Source organism: Leptosomus discolor, chromosome 2, assembly GCF_034619465.1.
Source record: "Leptosomus discolor isolate bLepDis1 chromosome 2, bLepDis1.hap2, whole genome shotgun sequence".
Taxonomy (NCBI): domain Eukaryota; kingdom Metazoa; phylum Chordata; class Aves; order Leptosomiformes; family Leptosomidae; genus Leptosomus; species Leptosomus discolor.
The window spans coordinates 34,615,566-34,637,909 of record NC_141392.1 but is presented as its reverse complement, the minus strand read 5'-3'; the positions used below and the strand labels follow the sequence as shown (position 1 = coordinate 34,637,909).

Sequence of the window (22,344 nt, the reverse complement as noted above, 5' to 3'; positions counted from 1 at the left end):
CCTGTCAATCTCTTTAATTAGTCCGGTCTACTCTAAAAGCAAATGTGTGGCTGGTTGTTTTCACAGCACGTTTTCTGCTAGGCTGTGCTTTGCTGATGTCAAGGGAATGGACTGAAATGAAGCCCTTTCCAAAATCCACACATTGGCTGAAGCTCGTGTAACTGGCTCTGTCAGGCAACATGATAGCACTGTACCTCCAAGGCCCTTGTGGATTTGAAAGCCCCAGGTGTCCTTTATTAGCCCCCTCATACTGTGAGAGACATCGTCTGCTCCTGAGACAATCTGCTTGTGTGATCAGACACGGGTTTCAGCCCGGTTCCTCAAGGAAGCATGCTCAGAGCCTGCATGCCCATGCCACCCTGCCCCCAATGAGCCTGCAGACCTGCTGGATGGCTTTGACCGTGGGTATGGGGGGCAAAGCGCCAACCTGCTTTGGTACAGAGGATGGCTCCTGCCTCTCCGAGAGGTTCCTGGAGAGTGGTTGGGGACACTGAGGGGGACATGTGTGAGCTGTGGCGACAGTGAGGGGGACATTGAGGAGACGTATGTGAGCTGAGGGGACACTGATGGGGATTTGTGTGTACCGTGGGGACACTGAGGGGATGTGTGTGAGCCATGGGACACTGAGGGAATGTGTATGAACCATGGGGAGACTGAGGGGACACGCGCAAGTCATGGGGAGACTGAAGAGGACACTGATGGGAACATGTGTGAACCATGGGGAGACTGAGGGGACATGCGCAAGTCATGGGGAGACTGAAGAGGACACTGATGGGAACGTGTGTGAACCATGGGGAGACTGAGGGGGCATTTGTGAGCTGTGGGGACACTGAGGTGTACACCAGGGGTACGTGTGTGAGCCACAAGGAGACTGGGGAGGACACTGAGGAGACTGCTGAGGGGACATGTGTGAGCTCTGGGACACAGAGGGGGACCCTGAGGGGCTGTGCGTGATCCATGAGGGCACAGGGGGACCTTGAGGGGATGTGCGTGGACCACGAGGACACAGACGGAGACCCTGAGGGCCCGTGGGTAGGGCGCGGGCGGCTCCGCGGGGGGGCGCGGCGGAGACGTGCGGGCCCCGCGGGCAGCGATGGCGCTGAGAAGACCCGTGCGGGCTGGCCGGCTCTGCGACCGGCGCGCGCGCGGCAGCGGAGCGGGGCGGGACGGCGCGGCGGGGTTACCTCCCCGCCGTTGGGGGCGGTGCCGGTGCGGTCAGTCACTCAGCTGTGGCGGGACACGAGGCGGCGCGCAGGCAGGCAGCGAGTGGGGAGGGTGCTGCCGCCTGCCGCGGTGGGCAGCATGGAGGCAGCGGCGGATGAGAAGGCGGGCAGTGGCCGCAATGGCCACGCGGAGGGCCCGGCGGCGGCGGAGCGGGGAGGCGGGGGTCGGCTGCGGGGCTGCCGGGTCTTCCTACGGCGCAACGCGCTGGTGGTGCTGACGGTGTCGGGGGTGGTGGCCGGTGTGGCGCTGGGCGCCGCCGTCCGCGGTGCGGCGTTGGGCCCAGCGCAGGTCGCCTACCTGGCCTTCCCGGGGGAGCTGCTGCTGCGGATGCTGCGGATGGTAATCCTGCCGCTGGTGGTCTGCAGCCTGGTGTCGGGAGCCGCCAGCCTGGACACCCGCTCGCTCGGCCGCCTGGGAGGCATCGCCCTCGCGTATTTCCTAGGCACCACTCTGCTGGCCTCCGGCCTCGCCGTCGCCCTCGGTTTCATCGTCCGCCCCGGCGCCGGCGCCTCCGCTCTCAACGCCCCCGGGCTGGGGCTACCAGGCGCAGTGCCCACCAGCAAGGAGACGGTGGACTCCTTTCTCGACCTCGTCAGGTGAGGCCGCCTCGCTTCCCCCCCCGCCCCCCCCTCCTCCCTCCTTCCCGCGCTCCGCGCCGCCGCCGGAGGCTGATGACAGACCTGGCGGTGTTGCACACTGCGGCCGGGCCTCCCCCGCTTCCCCCTCTTCCTCCTCCTTCTTCACACTCTCCTCGTCATCCTGGCTTCTGCAGAGGCACTGCTTGCTGCCCGGGTACCCGTAGCCCGATCAGGTGTAGGGCTGCGTGGTGCTCAACCTCTCCCCCCTCTTTATTTTTAATCTTGCTTGAGTGGCTGTGAGGATGAGTCGGGGCTTGCTCGGAGCTCTGGATGCCTGGACCCGTTTTTGGTCCCGCATGGAGGGAGAGCGGCTCCTGAGTGCTCGCTGCAGGGCAGGCATGGCCTTGTCTAGCATCTACCTTCCCCTGCCACGCTGCCTGTTGTTGCCTGGCTCCCGCAGACAGGGCAGGGCAGCTCTCCCCATCCTTCACACACACCTTTTTCTTTTATTCTTCCACTCTTTACTCAATCTCCTCACACAAATGCTAACCTGCCTCTTATGGTGCCCTCCGGTAGGTGCGGGTGTGGAAATGCAACCCCGCATTTCCATCGAGGACATACCCTAAACATAGTCTGGCATGAGGACACTGTATGTACGTGTGCTTCCCATCCCACCTTGGCACCTTGCAAAGACAGGACTCATATTCCCCAAAACTTCCTGGAAGCAAGGCTTCCCCTTCTAACTAGATCATAGTCTTTTAATTTTATCCTTATTCCTCTTTGCAAAGTTTTTTTTTTTCTCAAAGCCTGTGTCTTGTTCAGATCTGTCCAGCTCTTTAAACAGGAGAGGAACACTTACACAAATGAGCCAAACATCCAGCCAGCTTTTTGAGTAGCAGACTTCCAACTGCAGTCTCTTGTCCTTTGATGAATTTTAGTGCGGAACCCCAGATGTAAACATGCCTTTGCCACTTTTTCACACCTGAGTAGTGTTGGGCAGTCATGGAAAAGTGTATTACAGGCGCCTGAGAAAAGCGGTGGAATAAAGGAAAACTGGGGAACGGCAGCTGCGTCTCTGCTGGCGAGCGTAGCTGAAGGAGTGATGGGACGTGGTAGTGCATCAATAGGGAGCGTGAAGGTTTGCTGAAACCTTGAGAGATGAATGGCTTTGGGGTTGATAGATGTTGTTACCAAGATGCAAACAGAAGAGTAAGGGAGGTGACTTGTATACCAGCGAAGTAGCTAGAGAGTTGTGCTTAGCAGTTGTCTTGGTCATTACAAAGCTGAGTGGGAGATTTTTATTTAGATTGTTTGCTTTGCTTTTATGAGTTCAGTTTTTCAGCTAAGAGACCTTTTTTGCTGTGAAAATGGATATGGCAACAAAGATTAAAAGCTTCTAAAAGAAAAAAAAAAACAAAAAACCCCCACGAAAACCCCAACAAACTCCAAACTGTATTTACAAATCTATGTTAATGTTCTTTTCTGCCCCAGAGAGAAAGAGAACTTAAGTCTAGTTTGTCCTGTTGGCAACCACGTACTTTGTGTCCTCAGCTCACCTCTCTTAAGGACCAACAGTTAAGGACCTCTCTGGAGGATCAGCACTTCCTGACAGAGCACATTAAGAAGTAATAACAGGACAGTGGGAGTAGGTGGGCTGGCTGTGGAGGTGACATGGAGTTGAATGGAAGTGTAGGCAGGTGAAGGAAAATAGAAAAAACCAGAGGAGTCAGCACAACAGGAGAGTTGGGAAGACAGCTGTAGTGGTGGCTGCTCTGGGTGCATCCCCATGTGGCTGCTGTAGCTGGTGTTTCATTTCCGTGTCACCACGCAGCATGGAGTGGGATGTAGCTGAGAAACAGGACAGGGATGCTCCAGCGAGCTTCAGGCCGTAGGTAACATCTGTGAAGTTGCGAGCAGAAAGCTGCTGCTTGCTCTGGTCTATAAATGCAGGTGGAAGGTTCATCTTTGAAGGGGTTATAATGGTGGTGGGATTAAGTCCTCAACTTGAAAGTAACTCTCGTAATGATGAGACTTTGGTAAAACCTGTGGGCTGCAGACAGGTTTCCTTCTGGGAAATGAGAGGCCAGGGGCTTTCCCCAAATATGGACTGTGAATGCAGCCCTTTCTTGGAAGGGCTGTTGCAGCCACATTGTTGGGCAGTCCAATTGTCTCAGCAACGACAGCAAAATCCAGTCCAGTAAAGACGCGTTTGGACACAGCCATCACTAAAACTCCCAGTCTTAGCACAAATCCCTGACAGACCCAGGGATGGAGTGAGTTGTTTGATTTTTCTGGAAATATCTTTCTCTCCATCTGCCTTTTAATTTCTTTTTTTAATTTTATTTTTTTCTTTAACTATTCTTGAAAATGTAGGTGTTTCGGTTTGAGCATTGGTCTTGGTCCCTGCTGTGGTGGAAGGTATCAGAGTAACCTTGTCTTTAGTTAATGAGGCTTGAGTCTATAGGGCCTGGAGGACTGAAACTGTTGCCTTCAGTGTGGGTGGGTCTTGGAGCATCCTGATCTTTGCTTTTCTTTTTTTGTCTTTTGGTTATGAAACTTTCTATTAGATGCAAGAAAACTTTGGTTTCAATTGTGTCGCAAGACTGGCTGTGTCCTTCAAGGCTTCACTGTTCAGATAAAAGGTAGAGATGAGGCACAAATGGGTGAACCGAGTCCCGCTACAGCGCTAAAGCAGATGTAAAACGTGGCCCAAGGGAAGAAACAGCAAAGGGGAAATCACAGCTGTGAGTCAGTATTTGCCATGGCTTCTGCAGGAATAACACAGGGTGTCCTTTCCATGGATGCAGATCCCTTCTGCTTTTGGGAAGTGTATTAGTCAAGGACCGAAGACGTTGCTTTCCATTGTCGCAGCGATGTCTGGAGGCCAGCTTAATTCTTGGTCATGGTTTTCCATTTCTCAAGTCTAAAGCTTCCATGCAAGCATGCACCAATGCATGCAGACATGACCTCTGGAAAAGGGGCTTTGCTAGCAAATGAGTGATAACTCACTGGTGAACAGAAAGGCTGTCTCTGTTTTGTTTTGTCCATTGACCATAACCTCCAGGTCTAATTTGCCTTCCTCTGGCTGGAGGTGCTGGAGCACCCTCCTGGTTTCCCTCCTGGCAAGTGCAGGAGGACAAGCTCAAATGTGCCTGGCTGGGGCTTAGGCATACTGTCCTCTGCCCCAGGGTGTGGGGTGGGGCAGCAGAGCTGTCCAGATGGTGCCTTTGTGCCCGACGGGAGCGGTGCTGATGGCTCATCTCATTTCAGGTCAGTCATGTGGGCAGCTCTTTGGAGCTCCTTAAAAGATGAGCATGGCTAAAGGTAGGGAGAGGCTGCAGCTCAGCTATCATAGGAGGGATCCTGCAGGAGTTCAGAGGTGCTTCTGCAAGGCTGATGGCTTAAAAACAAGCAAACACATAAACAACCAAAAAGTGGGGTGTGCTCTGAACTCAACAGGGCACCTCGAATTTCCTTAGCTCTGTCCTATGTCCATGAAGAAAGACAGGCTTCTCCAGAGCACCCGGTTCAGGCTCTTATATTAAACCAGGCTCTGAAGCACACTTACTCCATGCAGTCTTAGCTCAAGGTGGACCTTGTGAACATCTCTAGAGCATCCGGGATGGAGAACAGCCCCGTTGTACCAAATAGCTGAGCGCTGAGTGCCAGCGGAAGATGAGGAGAGTGAACGAAAAATCTTAGAATTTCTGGTTTCATCCCTTACTCATTTGTTTGCTGGAGAAGGCAAGGCAAAATAGCATAAAAAGCACTTGTGAGCTTGGCTACGGAGTGGGTAGCAGGTGGAGGAAGAGGCTAGTTGTGATGTGGTGGGCTGTGGGGCTCAAGCACGCATCTGGGTAGGTGACATTGCAGAGAGCCAGCTTGGCTCGGATTGTGCTGGGTGTCTAAGCAGGGAGAAGCAGGTGAGGAGGAGGAGAGAGGTGGTGACAAGGAGGTGACTCCAGCCACCAGCTAGCACAGCCCACCAATAGCTTGTTGGAAAGCAGTTGAAACAGCAGGATCAATTGTTTTGCAAGAATCTATTGATTTGTTAACACTTTTGATGGGCAGTTGTCAAGATTGCATGTTTTAATAAGGTCAGAGTCTTGTTTTAGCTCTGATTTGTATTTGCTGATGCAACAAAATGAAACAATTTCACAGGAACCTATTGATCCTGTCAAACTTTCCAACAGTGGGTGATCTTGGCGTTTCATTTCAGTGAGGTCAATGTTTTGCTGTAATTTTATACAGAAGACTTAAGTAGAAAATTTCACTCATCAAAAAGGAACATTTCGACAAAATATTTTACAGTATTTTTTTAGGGGGAAAAAAAAGGTCTGGGACAGGATTTCTTTGCCCAATGTTGGGATGAAAACATGTTTTGAAACTGTGGAATTGGCTTTGGGAAGGGAATTCTATTTTTAACGCAGCTCTAGCTGTAACAGTCTGGGGAGGGAAGGAGGTAGTAGCATCATCTGCTTTTTATAGGAAGAGTACGCAGAGGTCCAGGTGTCTGCTGCGAGCAGTAAGGTCAGGGTTTCTCAGGCTGCCAGGCAAGTCTGCAAAAGCAGTTTAAACTTTATTGCTTCTCGCTGCCCTTTCTGTCTCACTGCCAGAGCTTACCAGCTGTGCTGCCAAAGGGAGTACCCACGGTGCCGTCAGCAAGCCCATGCGTTGGCTTCAAGCGCCTTTGGAGCTGGAGGGAAGGCAGGCATGAGCTTGAGTGCAGGGAGAAGCATCGGTCGCTTTTTGCTGACTGGCTGCAGAGCAGATGGCTGGGGTGGACCATGGGATCCAGAGCACTCATGCAGTGACCCTCGCTTGGGCACCAGTCACTCCATTAACACTTATTTCTTATAACCTTGGTCTTCCCAGTGTCACCCAAAAGCAGGAACCGTGAAGGCTCTCTCTGAAATCCCAATGTGGAAAGAGAGCAAAACTTGACTGTTAGGAGAGGAGGGGGAGATGCCACCCTTGTAGTAAATGGCCCCTTAAGGCAAAAAAGTACCAAATATCTGCTATAAGTAAATGCATTTTCGAGTTTTGCTGTGTTAAAACAAATGCATGCACTCATAAGTATGTGATATGTCCAGGGCATGTATCGTGCATCCACAAACATATCAAAAAGCAGATGAGAAAAATTGTTGTGTGATACTGAATGAAAATCTTGGGAGAGAAAGAAAAGGTACTGGAGCAATCCAAATTGGGCTCTGGCACCTTGCCACAGATGGCAATAAAGTTGCTGTCAGTGGACTCCTACTATTGAAAACACTTAATGGAAAGAAAAAATCCAAAAAACAAACCAAGGGATGATGCAACACAGAATATTTTTTCTAGGCTTCCTCACAAAAATATGTTTTCCAACAGCACAGTTTTTGGCCTCAGAAGTGGAACCTTTTTGTAAGAAGCAATGCAAGAGGAATGCGTAGTATTTTAGGGTTTCGTTCTGCTTGCCTGGATTTCCCTTCATGCTTTTGCTGCCAGAGGAAAGTTTGCAGAGCTCTAGCAAAAGAATCATTTAGAAATAGTTATTAATAATAATCCCTTACGTGTGCAATGGAGGAGCTCCTGTGCCATCCTTATCCTGCTGGTGGAAAGATACAGGGTAAGGAAGAGAGGAATTTGCCTGTAATACCAAAATTGAGAAGGATGGGAGCTACAGCCCCTTTTTGCTCCCTTCAGAGCTCTTAGTCATCCAGGATTCCCAGTAGCAGATGCTGCAGTGGAACTAAGATTTCTTTTACAGCAAAAATACAGTGAGACCTTCCTGCTAAATTTGCTTAGGGGAGTAATGGTCCCTTCTTGCCTCGTGGGAGCAGTTTTTCACTGGAGAAAAGGAAAAATTGCATTTATCTGTCTGTGCATGGGGGAGATGGTGTGATGAATAGAGTATTCAAACAGAAAGTATTCAGACCCTGAAACTCCTGCCCTTGGTGCTGCTGCTTTCTGGTTCCTATTTTAAGAGGATCTGAGATGGGTGCTTTCTCACACTGTGTGTTGTGCAGGTACGTGGAGGCTTCCTGGCACAGTCCAGCTGCCTCTTCAGCCCCAGAACACAGCTGTCACCCTTGACAGCTGTCCGACGGATTTCTGATATTTTTGGTGGGGGACTGTCTGCACGACTTAAAACAGGCAGAGAGGTACTTTCCTGCCTGGTGCTTGGTGAGCGGAGTAAAGTCTCTGTGTAGTGCCTACTTCGCCTTTACACCGCAAAGGTGGTTTGAGTCCGTGGGTGGGTAATCCATCCCTCTCTGTGGAGCGAGGTCCTGGCAGCAGTGGAACACCTGGGGTGTGTGCAGCATGTCTGTCCCCTTGCTGTAACAGCATGCATCACTGGCTCGTCTCATTCTTGCCTCATCCCAGACCCTCCTTATCACCCAGACTCAACGTTTCCTCAGCAGCATGCTCTTGTGATGGCCCACATCCGCTTCAGAAAGGTGACTGTGTTCTCTGGCACAGGGCATGGCAGCAGCAGGGATGGGGCCATGTGAAACAGCAGCAACAGTCAGCAATCCAGTGATATAACCATGCTGATTTCCTTCAACTCCATGTTCACATGTGGTATGGGCTTTCAGAGCAAAAAAAAAGGTTAACATTTGGTCTGTACGGAAAAACCAACTGGCAGACACCCACATTTAATTTGCACGCCCAATTACCCAGCTCATCAGCTTTCCTGTTCGCCATTCACCCGGACAGGAGGGATGTTCACGCTTCCCTGTGTGACTCCTTTGCTTGGGCTGGGGTACACAGTGAATGCTGGCTCGGAGGGACAGAGCTGGGTCTGGGTTTTTCTGGTGGATGAACTTTGCCTCGCCATGCATGATGAACAAAGCCTGCAGGCTCAAGCACATAATAAGCCCATGCAGGTCACCAGCCAGCTTTTGGCTCTCCCTGGAGCACACAGCATCCTGACCCGTGTTTTTAGGTGCTGCTGTGGTGTTCTTGCACAAATCCATCTTGAGGTAAAAACCTGTGGTCTGACCCACCCATAATTAAAGCTTAATTTAATTCACATAATGACTGATCTGAGGTGAGCAATGAGCGTAGTCTGTGCAGAACTCATGCCTCTAAGATAAGTCATTTTTTTGTTGGTTGCGTTTAATGACCTGACACATTTTGTCCTTAAAATTTAGAATTTAAAACAAAGAGGAGCAAAATATTATTTTACATGTTGTTGGGATGTTGCAGTCATGTATACATAGAAGTTGGATTGAACAAAACACACAGTTCCTTCAGAGCTGCTGAACTGAGATCCAGAGTTTTTACTTGGTGGATTGTCAAAAATGCTCTTTGCTGTTCTCCAAGTCGAGTCCTGCAGCTGGTGCTCCAGGGTTAAAAAAGAATGACTTCTGGTTGCTTGTATTTGAATAGCTTTAGTGCTATTCACACTTGGAGCAAGAACCTGCCCCTTGCCTTGCTGTAGCAGGGCTGCTGACATCAGTCAAGTATGTGCTTTAAGTGTACGCTTGGAGTTAAGTTAGTGTTTAATTACTGAGGCCCATGCCTGACATACTGTGTAAATTATGGAGGGTTTGGTTTCTTGGCCATATGTAAACATTGGAGAACCATATTGTTTAGGATTTAGGATTGCTTCTTTTGGCTTTGTTTTGTCAGGACGGAAAAGCTGATTTAAAAAAACCCCACCAAAAACCAACCAACCAAACAAAACCAATGTAATTTGATTTCTGGTTGGTTTTCAGTCTTCTTTCATCACTTTGCTTCTTCAAAATCCAGTCAATTCATTTAAAAAAAAAAAACAAAACAAAACATCCTGCTATGAAAAGTTGAAAAGAAATATCTTTATTTTCCCAACAGCATGGTTTCTTTTTTTTTTATTTAAAACTCTGCACTGAACTGGGCCCATTTGTGTATGTGATATTTTACTCCGAATAAAAGTATGTTTGCTTTTACTTTACATGAGGTTTCTATCCACCAGAGTTCCAGCTGCGCAAGAATTGACGCACGTTAGCTGTTCCATTGATCTTATTTGACCAGTTCTTAAGCATCATTGCAGAGTTAGAGCTTGCTCTCCTACTTTCAGACAGACAGCTGTATTGTCAAATTTTAAGGAGAAAAAGTTGCGGTTTCTTTCATGCTCGGTGGAATGTAGACTGCAGAAGCCAAATTATTTTTACAGCAATTTGGCCTTTGCAGCTGCCTCCTAATACACTTGTAATGCAACAGAGAGAGAGACTGAGGTACTTCACAGCAGTCACTTGTTTGATGAAAGCCTATGTACTTTACATTGCTGTCAAGGCTATGGGAAAACCCTCACTGTGTGGCAGGATAATGGAGCTATGCAATGGAAAAGACCAAAGTCTTTATCTGTGCCATATCTTAGTTTACCTCTTGCTTTCAAAGATTTAACTCTGCTGCTCCCTTTCTTGCTGTGGTTCAGTTTTTCGCTTTCCATGTCGTTCGTGGAATGATCACAACTGGAAGCCTGGTTTCATATTGTGTTTGCCAGGGTAACTATGGCAAAAACTGGGGGGGAGGTTAGCTGCAGCTTCCTTGGAGCAGCGCAAGGAGGAAAGGATGGGGAGCAGCTACCCAGATGTTTTTTGCCACAGTTAACTGACTCTGGGTAAGGTCCTTTGTTTCCTTACCTTAAGAGTTCTCGTGCCTGCTTGATGCATTTGGCTGGCAGTAGTTTCTGTTCCTACCCCTAGCCTTCCTGCCCTCACCAGCTAGGGTCCTGTCATGACCCCAGAGATCATCTTTTATTCCTATTTTGCTTTCTGACTGTAAAGGACTAGAAGTATGTCTGGATTATTCCCTCATTTTAACCATATAGAAGAAGCCCAAGAAGGGCAAGTCAATGTTTTGTTTTATATTACAGGAGATCTTTGTGGGAACATAACCAAATGTAGCAAGACCATCATTTGATCTTAACCATTTGTATCAATTGTGATCTTAGGCTGGATTTGCAGGGTGAAATGTCAATCCTGTTGTTTTAGTGCATTGTGTGGGCCACAACCTCTGGGACAAACAGTTATCTCCTCAGAGATTTTGGGGTTGAAGGGAATGATACAGAGAGTTCTTTCATGCAATTGGCTGGACAAATAGCAAGTGTTTATAACCTGACAAAATGTTGGGTATGTGGAGGACCATTTGGTCTATCAAGTTGGCCTTGGGTAGCTGTGCCATCATTACCTGAATGGTTGGTAAGCCGCTATAGTGAAACAAAAGGGAATGAAGCATGGGAAAACCCACATGATTCACCATGGCATATAAAATTTCCAGAGAAAGCCAAATATTGTCTAGCTGGAACACAAAAGGGTGGCCTCTTTGTGGGCAATAGCACATGTGAGTGGATGTATCAGAATATAAGCATAGCTGTTCAAGTGGAAGAGGAGCCAGACGAAAAGGATGAATTTGTACATATGTATGTCTGGGTGAATAATAAGGGATACGTGAACGCATTTCCCTGATTTTGGTCTCTTACGCCTAATATCAGTCAAGGTAACACTGTGGGTCGTGATTGTATTTGCAACCAGGAAGCAGGAGCCTATAACTGTAAATATTGTGATAGAATAGATTTGCCCCATTGGTGGACAACGTGTGAAGAACTAACTTTGTTCAGACATACCCTGCTGTGAAAACACCACAAAAGAATTGCTATATTGCTGTGTTGAAAGTGACCCATTTGGTTTGGAACCTACCCCTTATTTTGATTCTTCACCTCCTGTGGAATATTGGAGAGGACCCTTTGCTAATGGAGCATTAGCCCTTAAGGGACACTGTTGGATACGTGGGAACCATGCATATACAGCCTTGCCAGCAAACGGAATATGTTATGTTGGGGTGATTCATCCCTTGTTTTTCTTACTCCTGGGAACAGGCAGAGATTATTTAGGTGTTCAGATATATGATGATTTAAAGTGGGGAAAAATGATCTGAAATTAATGATACCTCTCTCACAGATGGGAGTAGCCAGTCCTGGGGTAAAGATGTGTGGACCCCCCTGCATATCATACAACATTATGGACCCACAACATGGAACTCCAATGAAAGGATTAGTGGTGCTTGAGAACCTATTTACAACCTAAATTGCATTATGAGGCTGCAAGCCCTGTTGGAAATTATGACCAACCAAACAGCTGAGGTCCTTGACCTGCTGGCAGATCAGACAATCCAAATGTGAACTGCAGTTAATCGTCATTGCATGGTTCTTGACTACCTGCTAGCTGAAGAAGGCAGGGTCTGTGGGAAATTGAATTATTCTAATTGCTGTTTAAAAATTGATGACAATGGCAAGGTTGTTAAACAAATCACTGCTGGAGTACAGAAATTGGCCCGAGTACCCATCCACACCTGGAAAGGATGGAATGTTGATATATTTTCCTGGCTTCCAGGAGGTCCCTGGGTTAAATTAATTTTATTTTACCTATTGTGCAGTCTGTCTATGTTGTTTTTCCATGTATCATCCCCCGTTTCATTCAGTTAATCCAACGTGTTGTCACAAATATGTAGCTTATACCCACTGTGTCACCTGGTGGAATTAAACAAGTTCGAGCTGTGCGTCGATCTGTATCATCCACGGTCCAAATTGTATAAGCTGTTTGTCTCCCCAGCCTGCTTTATTGGGAGCTGAATTGTTTTCAATAATTGGCATTGGCCTTGTCAAACGTATGATTAAACGCTTACTGAATTTGCTTTCTCTTTCTGCACGCTATATGCACATTACTGAAGATTTTATCGATATACCCCAAAGCCATGCTGAGTGACGGGCTGGTGTGAGAAACGAATGGGTTTACCTTTGCCCAAGTCTGGGACAGGAGCCTCCAGGCCCAAACGACACATGCGCTTTAGGCTGAGGGGGCGTGGAAATCAATTTTCCTGCTGCGTATGCAGACCCCAACTTCAGCAGACCAGGGTATCAGACTGCGTGGCCACTGGCTCTGACACTGACCACAAGGGCTGTAGTCAATTAGCTTTATATCTCCAGAGATAATGGATCATTTGTATGTATTTGTGCCAATTTATTACGAGGCCTTGGCTTTGTAAACTCTTGTTCTTGTTGTTCTTTTAATACTTTTTTTTCTCACCTTGTTAATGCCTGCCTTGTAATTGTCCATGTAAACCACTACCACCTTCTTCCAGTCCCTCAGAGCGGTAAAATTGCTCTGCAGCATGTTTTAATTTGGTAAATCTAAGCATGCTATTGTTAGTAGTTGGTGTTGATTAGGTGTTGTTAGTTATTGCGTCACGCACTATCTCTTTTCCCTTCTATCTCTACCTCTGTCCTTTATGCCACCATGGAGAACCATCCCTGAGACACGGGATGGTGTAAGGGACTAGAAATATGTCTCACCATTGCCGGCAGACCAGTCCGTGGAAGTATATCTATCACCGTGGCATCTGACAAGTTCCCGTTCAGAAGCATAATCCTGTTGACTTGGAAGTATGGAGCCCAAGCCTTCTACACATGTGCCCAGGCCCAGGGTTGGTGGATGGGTGTTTGGGGGGCTTGGACCCTCCAGGACATTCAGAGACCTTCTAGTGACAGTACTGGGCATGCATCCCACTGCTGAGTGGGGAGGTGTGGATATGCAAAGCTGCTCGTCGACTATGCAACAAGGCAAAGCGATGAAGAGGTGAGACCAGTGGAGAGGGACGGGAAACGTTCCCTGACCGGACTTGAAAATGCATCGGACTGACGGGATGCCACAGATCTGTGGTGGTAGCTGTTGCAGCTTCCTCTTTTTTTTTTTTTTCACTCTTTTCTTCCTCTTTTCGTGTTTGTTGTTGGCCAAATAAAGTGAGTTGGCACTTGACTCTGTTCTGAGTCTTAATTCTGTTCCCGAGAATGTAAAGAATCTAGTTACGATAAAATAACTAACTGAACATCACTCAGGAGTTAAGCTCAGCTGCCCAGAATTATCTGAGGTTGGTTGGAAAGCAAGGGGGTTTAACCTCTGACAAAGTGCTCTGTCTAACATTGGATTGTAACACTGACAGGAAAAAAAGCTGCCATTTGGCTAGGGGAACACATGCTCTTTGCCCACCATAAGGGGAGAAAAGAAGTGTAGCATTAAAAACAACTACAAAAAACAACAAGAAACAACTTTTTGCTTACATGGTCCAGTTAACCATTTTTCCTGTCCTTGTTGCTTCATAGCTGCACACATACGCTGGATGCCCAGCAGAAGTGTACATTGCTTTGCATGCTATCCTCTCTGCACAAACCTGGTGCTCAATTTGCATTTCTATATGAAGGCGATACCGAAGTCAGATGTTGCAGCTTTCTGTATGAGTTGCCCCTAATTTCATTTGTGCTGTTTAACCATTTATACCCTCACAGAAAATTCTGGCCCGTGACATTATTCTGCTTTACCTCTATGTTCAGGGAAGCTGACCTTGTTGTGTTGAAGGGTTAAGCCGTTCTCTTAAGTGGATTTTACTGATTGGATTGGCCTTCATGTTGATGCTGTGAGCAAAGTGTAATCGTATGAGTAATGTTAAAAATCTGCCTGACCCTGGAGGCCATAAGCTCTTGCTGCAGCTGGTGTGGCTAAGCCAGTTTCTATAGCCAGTGGCTGATGGGTGTGTATAACTAGCATCATGTCTGATTGCCTCTGGTGTCCCTACCCAAATGGTTAGGTGTGGCAGACAAGCAGGGACCTTTTTATGTGAGCAAAAGAAGATGGCATTCACATCTCTGGAGATGTGGCAACACATCTGCTCCTTGCTGCCAGCATATCTCCTGTAGTACATACTCCACTAATGCCAATATGCTTGCCTTTGCAAAAGGAGTTAAGTTTCTGAGAGTAAAGCACCTTGGTGCATTCGTTTTAGAAGTTCTACAGGAAATATTTAATTTTCTTGTTTGTATTTTACAGAAACCTGTTTCCTGCAAATCTTGTTGCTGCAGCTTTCCAAACGGTAAGACATGTGTGGACTTCGGACATGAGCTACACTGCACAGACACAGTGACTACTCTTTTTTGAAAAAGGACTAGAATGATGGTGTAGAAAATACCAGAAGTTAATTTACTTAGAGTAGGTGGGATTTTTAAAAGCACCTGACATAATCAGAACTACAACTTCCGTGGCAAATGGCTTGAAAAATACTCCTGAAACAAAAGCATATTCATAGCCCATGTTTTGTACCTCCACCAAAATGTTCTTTATACTTTGGATGCTGTGCTGGGCAGCAATGGCAACTCTGCTTTGTGCCAAGGTGCTCATCACTCCGCAGGAGCTAGCTGCATGGTTTGGAGCTGGGCTTAGAACAGACAAGGCTAAAGACTGTTAGGCTCCAATGTGTGTAAGCATTACCTGTTGCCTGATGCTTTTATTCACTGTTTTCCATTGTATCCTTTGCTGGATTAATTGCTAAGCCTGGCGTCTCTTCAGACAGAGGGCTAAGTGTGGTAGGATGATAACTGGCACCAGAACACAGTGTGGTTTAAAACTGATGGACAGGAGCTGCGGGGCTCGAGGAAGATTTTGATTTAGTTCTTACTGCTAATTTTAGATGTTGGGGTAGACACTTGTTGAGAATATTGCTATGGAGCGATTCTTTATGATACAGGAGCAGAATAGTAGTTCTAGCCTTCATGGTAGTCTGTGGGTTTGCTTTTGTATCAAAAACAAGGAAAAACACTTAAAATCAAGTTCTGTTTTGAGTGCATATGTAATACTGTACAAGTCGATATCCCATAAATAAAAATAGGAGCAGTACAAAAATATCATTAAGAAAAGGATATTCTGTGATACCTTGAGTGTCAGTGTTCTGTATATTCAGGGATGAAATAAAGAAGTCCTACTTTCCTCTGTGCTGCTGTTGTCACAGGTAGTTGGCAAGTACATAAGCTTTTCCTTCCCCTATTTTATAGGTAAAGAAAACAAGCCCAAAGAAGTGCCCTGCTTTTGCAAGGCATCTAGCTTATTTATCAAAGTAAACTGTTGCCCTAGATTTTAGGTATTTTTCTGACAATTTTAATACCTGCCTCACTGTTTTTAACAGTGAAAACAGTACAAGCACCACTTACCTTCTGCAGGAGCTAGTGTGACAGCTTGGTGTGTGAGCAACAGCAGGGTGGAGGAAGGGGGAATTCCTCAGCCTCTGCCCAAACCTGGCAGCTGAGGGGGTCACAGAGCACTTCTCTGTTGCTACGTGGGGACAGAGCTGCATATGCTGTTGGTCCGTTTTCTTGCACAGGAGAGGCTTGTTAGCTTCCCCAGTACAGTCTCCAGAAAAAGTCTTCCTAACTGTAATCTCCTCCTTGTGAAATGCTGGATGATATGGTCATATTAATGATCAGATTGACAAACATCATGAGTTTGTTTGTTTGTTTTTCTTACCTGCAGTACGCGACAGACTATAGGATGCTGCTCAGAAACACTACCTCTGGAAATGTCACGTGGGAAAAGGTAAGGTCACTTCTTAGTTTTTTATACAAACCCTTGTCAACTGTAATATTTGACTATAATCCTTTCCAGCAGTCATTGAAAAGAAACAAGTACTTTTCTTTGCCTGGAACTGAGACACACACAAGCCAGATGAGTTACCCACAGCCACACGGGAAAGCTACAATGGATAGGAGAGTTGGGCTCAACTAATCTGACCCTTGAGACCTTATTTTTGGGCCATGGTTCTTAGACCTGTCTCACTTGATCTAAATTTTGGTTAGTCACTCTGCCTAATGTTTCCAAATAACTTTCTGTAGACTTGGGATTAAATAGCAAGCAAGCTGGCTGAATGTGGCCCTTCAACCTTACTCTTCATTAACTGTTTGGAGAGAATGAGCTTTTTCCTATTACCCAAAGCTCTTTAAAACAAAAAAAAGAGAGTAGTTGTTGCCGTGCTACTGAAATTTGTTTGAAGCAGTAACAAGTGGTCTGAAGGAGTAAAAACTATAGACAGAACGCTACAAATAGGCTGCTATTGCAGTGGTGTCAAAAAGGAAACTAATTTGCAGGTGTAGCTGAGGTAGAGAGTTTTATCTTTCGTATGTAGCTCGTAGGACTTCCAGGGACACTCTCTATCCCATTGAGTGGTATCTCTCCCGCAGCATAGGGCTATCAAACATCTTTATTATTGGCCAGAGCTAACATACTGCAGGTCCAGCAATAACTACCCTTGTCTTACAGACAGCATGCTATGAAACAGACTCAGTGTCCCAGCCTGTGACATGTCACCTTGCCCCAAATGAAGTATCTCGTGTGCTTTCATGGGATTTTGGGGAGACAAGTCTGAGACTGGAAATTACTTTCAGGGTTATTTTCTATTTCTCAGGCTCATTCTGACTATCTGAGATCAGTATCAGATGTTGGGTTGCTATATTATTAATATGATTTGAATGCCCCTTGGGCAAGAGACTTGCTTGTGTTTGTCACAGAAGGGCTCAGCTGGGGCTTGCCCACGAGTTTGTAAAACTGTCGAGGAAAAAGCAGTTTATGCTGATCCAGAGGGACTCTGAAGCATATCCCTGAGTGCAGGAAGTACTGGCCTCATTACCTTCTCCTCGCCACACATGCTGCGTGAGCAGGCGATGCAGAACAGTGCGTTTCCAAACTCTGCTTTTGGCTCACGGGCTGAACTTTCACCAGCGCCGGAAGCAGGGCGACAGGAGACTTAGATGGCACAAGAACTGAGCAGGGGAAAAGTCAGCGAGCAGGGGAAGAGTCAGCCCTTGCCTAGAAGCCTGATATCACACAGTGGGCGGTTTCACTGGGGTAGAAGGCAGCCCCATCTGCTTAGGCTCTGCCTGGGCCTGTAAGATTGCATTAGCCCAGATCTGCGCTCACCCCATCTGACATGGATGCATGGCAATGACTGCAGAAGGGCCATGTGATCCCAAAAGAGCACTTTCTCCTCTCACGCCATTATATCCTCGGGCAGTGCGTGCCCATGCAGCCTCATGCTGCTAAAACCCAAGTTCAATAGGAAAGGCTGTAACAATGTGTGCTCAGACATGTGTGTCTACTTAGAGAGTGTAGAGTTATTCTTCATTTAGGTGGGGTAAACAAAAGGTGAATAAGACTCTTCTTATTCATCTTCAATGTCAAGTTTGATAGGGGCTCTTTGGCTACCAAGCATGGATTAGGGCCAACCATATCCATTGGACATAGGCTTGGCTGTCAAGTATTTTTTTAGTGCTTGTTCAAAGCCACCACTCTTCTTCAAAAGATAAGAATGCACCTTTTGGCAATTTAAAATGGGAGATTCTTTTTCAGTTTCCTCCTTTCCTTTTCCTACTTATCAGACTCTTGTTTGATGCAATATCAGAAAAAATATTTGCCTGTTTTTGCCAGCGGTTATGATGTAAAGGTTATTTCTACTATTACTTTCCCAAAACTTTTCTTCAGTTGTTGGAACAAAACCAGAGCTGAGCTTCTTTAGTTCCAGAAGACACCCTACTGTCTCTAGGGCAGAGCGGACCAAATAAAAAGAAAACATTGTCTCAGTTTTGTTAGCTCAGTTTCAGTACTGGTCTGAGCATATTACTTATGGGTAGATGAGGATTAAATTTGGAAAGGAAGAGTATGATTTTTGGAAGATACCAGATATATCATAGTGATAGAAGCTGGGTTCCAGGGAAACAAGGTGATATTCCTATCTAATGTTTTCTTTCATCAGCATAATATTTGGTTGAAGAGGAGAAATGTTTTCCTCCTACTCTCTGTATGAATAGTGTAGAGCAAAGTTTTCCATTGATTATATTTTTCCCTACCCCTGGTTAATAGGCCCTGTCTTCTCTTGCTGACTGTATGAATAGTGGGGCACGTAGATGTCTGCCTAGCCATGTCCTTTTCACATGCTCCCCTCATGTTTACCTAGCTTTTATGGCTACATCCTCTCTGTCTTTTCAGCAGCAAGGCTTCCTGGGGCACAGACTATCTCAGTTCTCCATCTGCAGCACAGGGAGGCTGTGGGGGACTCTTGAGTTCCTCTTGTGGCAGCAGTAAAAATACACAAACCGATGCTTGCTCTTCTTCCTCACATCACATGGCTGCATTTTATTTTCAGCCACCTACTGCTGGGACGCCTCAATGTCAGCAGTTGTTTCCTTGATAAGGGTTTTGTTTCAAGAGCTAAGAAACAATAGGATCTTCAGAGAGATTCAAGGACCAGAAAAGCTCCATGAATCTTCCTACCAGAACACATAATTTCAATCAAACAATAATGTATCCCATGGTTTATCCAAGAACAAAGCTCTCATTAAAGCTGTTTTTGTTTGGTTCCACAATGCTGCTTGGTTTGGCAGTCTCTTTGGGGTGATGCACTCTTCTGTTAGAGTATAAAAAGACTGTTCAGCATCTGCCAGTTTTAGAGGCTGGGATTGAGAGGATCTTCCGCTAAGGATTTACTGCTGGACTCTTTCCATATTGTGCTGCAAGGAGGTGAAATTCCCTGAATGCTTCGAATCCCTTGATTTGCAGGGAGCAATTTCTTGGAGTAAGTTACTACTCCATGCAAACGATGCGCCTTCTGCCTACATCTGCGGTGATGGGAGGCAATGGTGAATGTTGCGTGTTGTAAAGAAATTGGCTCAAGCGGGAGAAAGGGAGAGCAAAACCTGAAAGGGGCGACAGAATGACAGTGAATAGAGGGAAACAGCTCAGAAGTCTTTGGTGGCTGTGCACAGAGTCCTCCCTCTGGTCACCAAGAATTATGGGGTCCCCAGATCACAAGAGCTAGGCTTGAATGATAAGTGTGAGCACTTGGAGAACAGCAACAGCAGTGATAGCAATGCCGGGAGCAAGGTGGAGAGGGACATCCCCAAGGGTGAAAGAAGACTAAATTCCCTGTATTGTCATTGTGGAGAGGTACAGGGCAGTTTGAGGAGAACTGGCCAATTTACGCACAGTAGGCCACTGTGAAGGTTAAGTTGAAAGGTGAGAAGCCACCTGTGTCCTGGCTTAGCTAACTGGAGCTGCTACTATCTCTTGACTTCCTTTAGCTTCCCAGGAACAAAATTTGGCAAACCTTTGGCACCTATGGCTCTGAAGAAGGTGAAGCAGCTGATGCTTGTGGGAACCGAATGACCTAGAAGAGCCCTGGACTTCTCTAGTCAGGGAAGTCACCTTCCAAATTCAGCACTAGGCACTCTGGCCCTGGTTCTCCTGTGTGCCTCCCAAGCTCTGTCCTGCTCTGTGACCAGCCCTCCACAGCTGGTGGGAAGCTGAGCAATCCTCTTGCAGATTCAGTACACTTCTGCCTCATTCCTGAGACTACATCTCTGAGAAGCCCAAATGGTAGTGTGCTGCTGGGCTTCGGGCTCACACCGCTGCATTTAGTGAGTTGAGAAGCAAACTCCTCCAGTAGAAGGAGTTTAAAGGGTGGAGATGCTTTGCAAAGCATCAGTATAAAGTAGTATAATGAAATTCCCTCACAGTAACATCCAGGTCAGGATGCTAGGCGCTGTCAGCAGCTTGAAACACTTAATTTCTGTTCTAGAGCAAAGTTTGATTTTATTTTTTTTTCCTGAATGAGAACCAAAAGAGAAAGAGCATTCAATGTTTTTAGGATTTTTTTTTCCCAAAAGTTTGGGCCCATTATGGTAAAATTCTGTTCCAAGCTGAACATTCCATATTAGCCTTGTATCAAATGTACCCGATACAAGAGGTTATAATATAAAATAATGAGTTGGGGAAAAAAAGCAAACGAAACAAACCAAAACAAAAAACCAACAAGGTGAAAAGTCGTGTCAAAATGAAAGAGTGTTGCATTCACTCTGTGTGAATGAAATAAGTGTTTCTGGTGTAAAAGTGTTTTGCCCAAGCTGACGTTTTCCAGAGAAGGCTTTGGTTTCCAATGAAATGACCCGGCAGCATTATTTTACTACACATTTACTTCCTTCCTGCTATAAGTTAGTCATAAAATTTGAGACTTGTGCATCGATTTGTATATTGTTACTGATAAATTGTCACTGAAATTTCGTTAGATTCTCTTCACCTTATGGTAAACCTTGTCTCCTACCCTAGAGTTATATTTTGCCACAGAAGTGGAAAACCAGAAAAATGTGTGCATGTCATGTACACAGTTTATTCAGTTAATAGGAGGGTGTAATTTTTTTGTGCGTGTCTAACTTTTCTAACCACAGAAGAGTTTAGGGCTTTCAGGCACACAAAACGGAATATAGACAAGTCTATCCAGACAGAAAAGTGTTACTGTGTGTAGAGAAAATGGCACATTTCTTCAGGCATCTCTGGAGAACACTGCACCCCATTCCTAATATTCTGTCCATGTTTTCAATTCTTTCAATTGGAAATCAGATAAATACTGAGAACTTAGCCCTGAGCAAGCAGCTAGCATAAGAAATTGCAGATCCTGTATCTAATTATTTTGTAGCTAGCAAATAAAAGCCAGAACCTTCATTGTTTTGAAACACTTTTGTTAACAGCAGTTTAACCTTCATGCTTTTGTGTATAATTTATGTTTTATCGCCTTTCCTGCAGTACTTTACTTGCACCTGCCACTAAGAGACAGTCCAGTTCAGCAGTATACTGCCAGCAAAAATATCATCTCAAGCAGGCTGATTTTATCAGGTTTAGCAGATCAGTATCTCGGGATACTCACTTCAAGCTTTTAGCTCAGAATATATTTTTCTTTCCTAGTGTTGAGCTAGTGTCTACTTAAACTAGCCAGAAAGCCAAAGCTTGCACACAAACCTAATCGGTTTTAGAAGCCCTTCCAAATAAAACAACAATTTGACATGTTGAGCTTGTACTGCCAAGTTGGGGGGAAAAAAAACAGTTTGTCAAAACAATTATATTTTTATGTAGTCACAAGAACACTGATTCCATTCGTATGATTGCCAGACAAGCTCCAGCTCTCTTTGAGAAATAAACCATGAAGGACCAGGAGAGCAGACTTGTGAGTAGACTAGTTTTTGTCAATAGGTGGATCCTGTTTTTATCGTCTTATTTTTACCACACAGCCACATGGTTTCTGAGAAGGGGAACAGGTATTTCTTCTGTTCTCTCTGTATCTCCCATGACTGATGTGGACAGATGAATGAGTAGGTTTCCACAGTTTGCTACATTTCTCTGTGCCTCTCCCCGCTTTCTGCTTCGTAACATTGGTTGTTTTCTCATGGTTGTCACCTCGGTATAAATACTGCACTAAAGCAACAGAGCTGGCAGTTTGTGAGAGCAGATTCACATCAGGTGTCAGGAAATAAGAACATGTTTGGGGTCAGACCACTGCAAATGTCTTGCAGGTATGATTTGTTTAGGCAGTAGAATATCATAGTGCTGACAGTGGATGATACTTGGTCGAATAAGTAGAGCTAGGAAGTCAGTATCACCAATACCTGCCATTTACATCTGCGGTCTCTCCCACACCCATCTTCCTTCATGGAGAAACAGCGAGGAAAGTTTTGGTCTTTTAACCACACATCTCTGGTTGGTGCCTGTGCTGTTTTGCATCCACAGTGGAGCTTGTCCTGAGTAAACTGGGGAGGTGTCCTCTTCAGATCACTGAGAGCACATGTATAGTGTTGAAGGGCATGAGGGGAGGTAGTGGCAGACCCTTTCCCTCTCCAGTGAATCCATGTCAGCTCGTAACTAGGGAGGTTTGTATCTGGACT

At 46.1% G+C, this 22,344-nt stretch overlaps 1 protein-coding gene across 1 annotated transcript in view; it reads left to right on the top strand.

Moving 5' to 3' along the window:
• The first annotated feature begins 1,302 nt into the window (after positions 1–1,302).
• Positions 1,303–22,344, top strand: part of SLC1A4 (solute carrier family 1 member 4) — a 30,541-nt gene continuing 9,499 nt past the window's right edge. The window contains exons 1-3 of the mRNA XM_086460863.1: positions 1,303–1,820; positions 14,645–14,687; positions 16,118–16,180. Of these exons, the coding sequence (XP_086316989.1) occupies positions 1,303–1,820; positions 14,645–14,687; positions 16,118–16,180 (624 nt within the window). The remainder of the gene's footprint in view (positions 1,821–14,644; positions 14,688–16,117; positions 16,181–22,344) is intronic.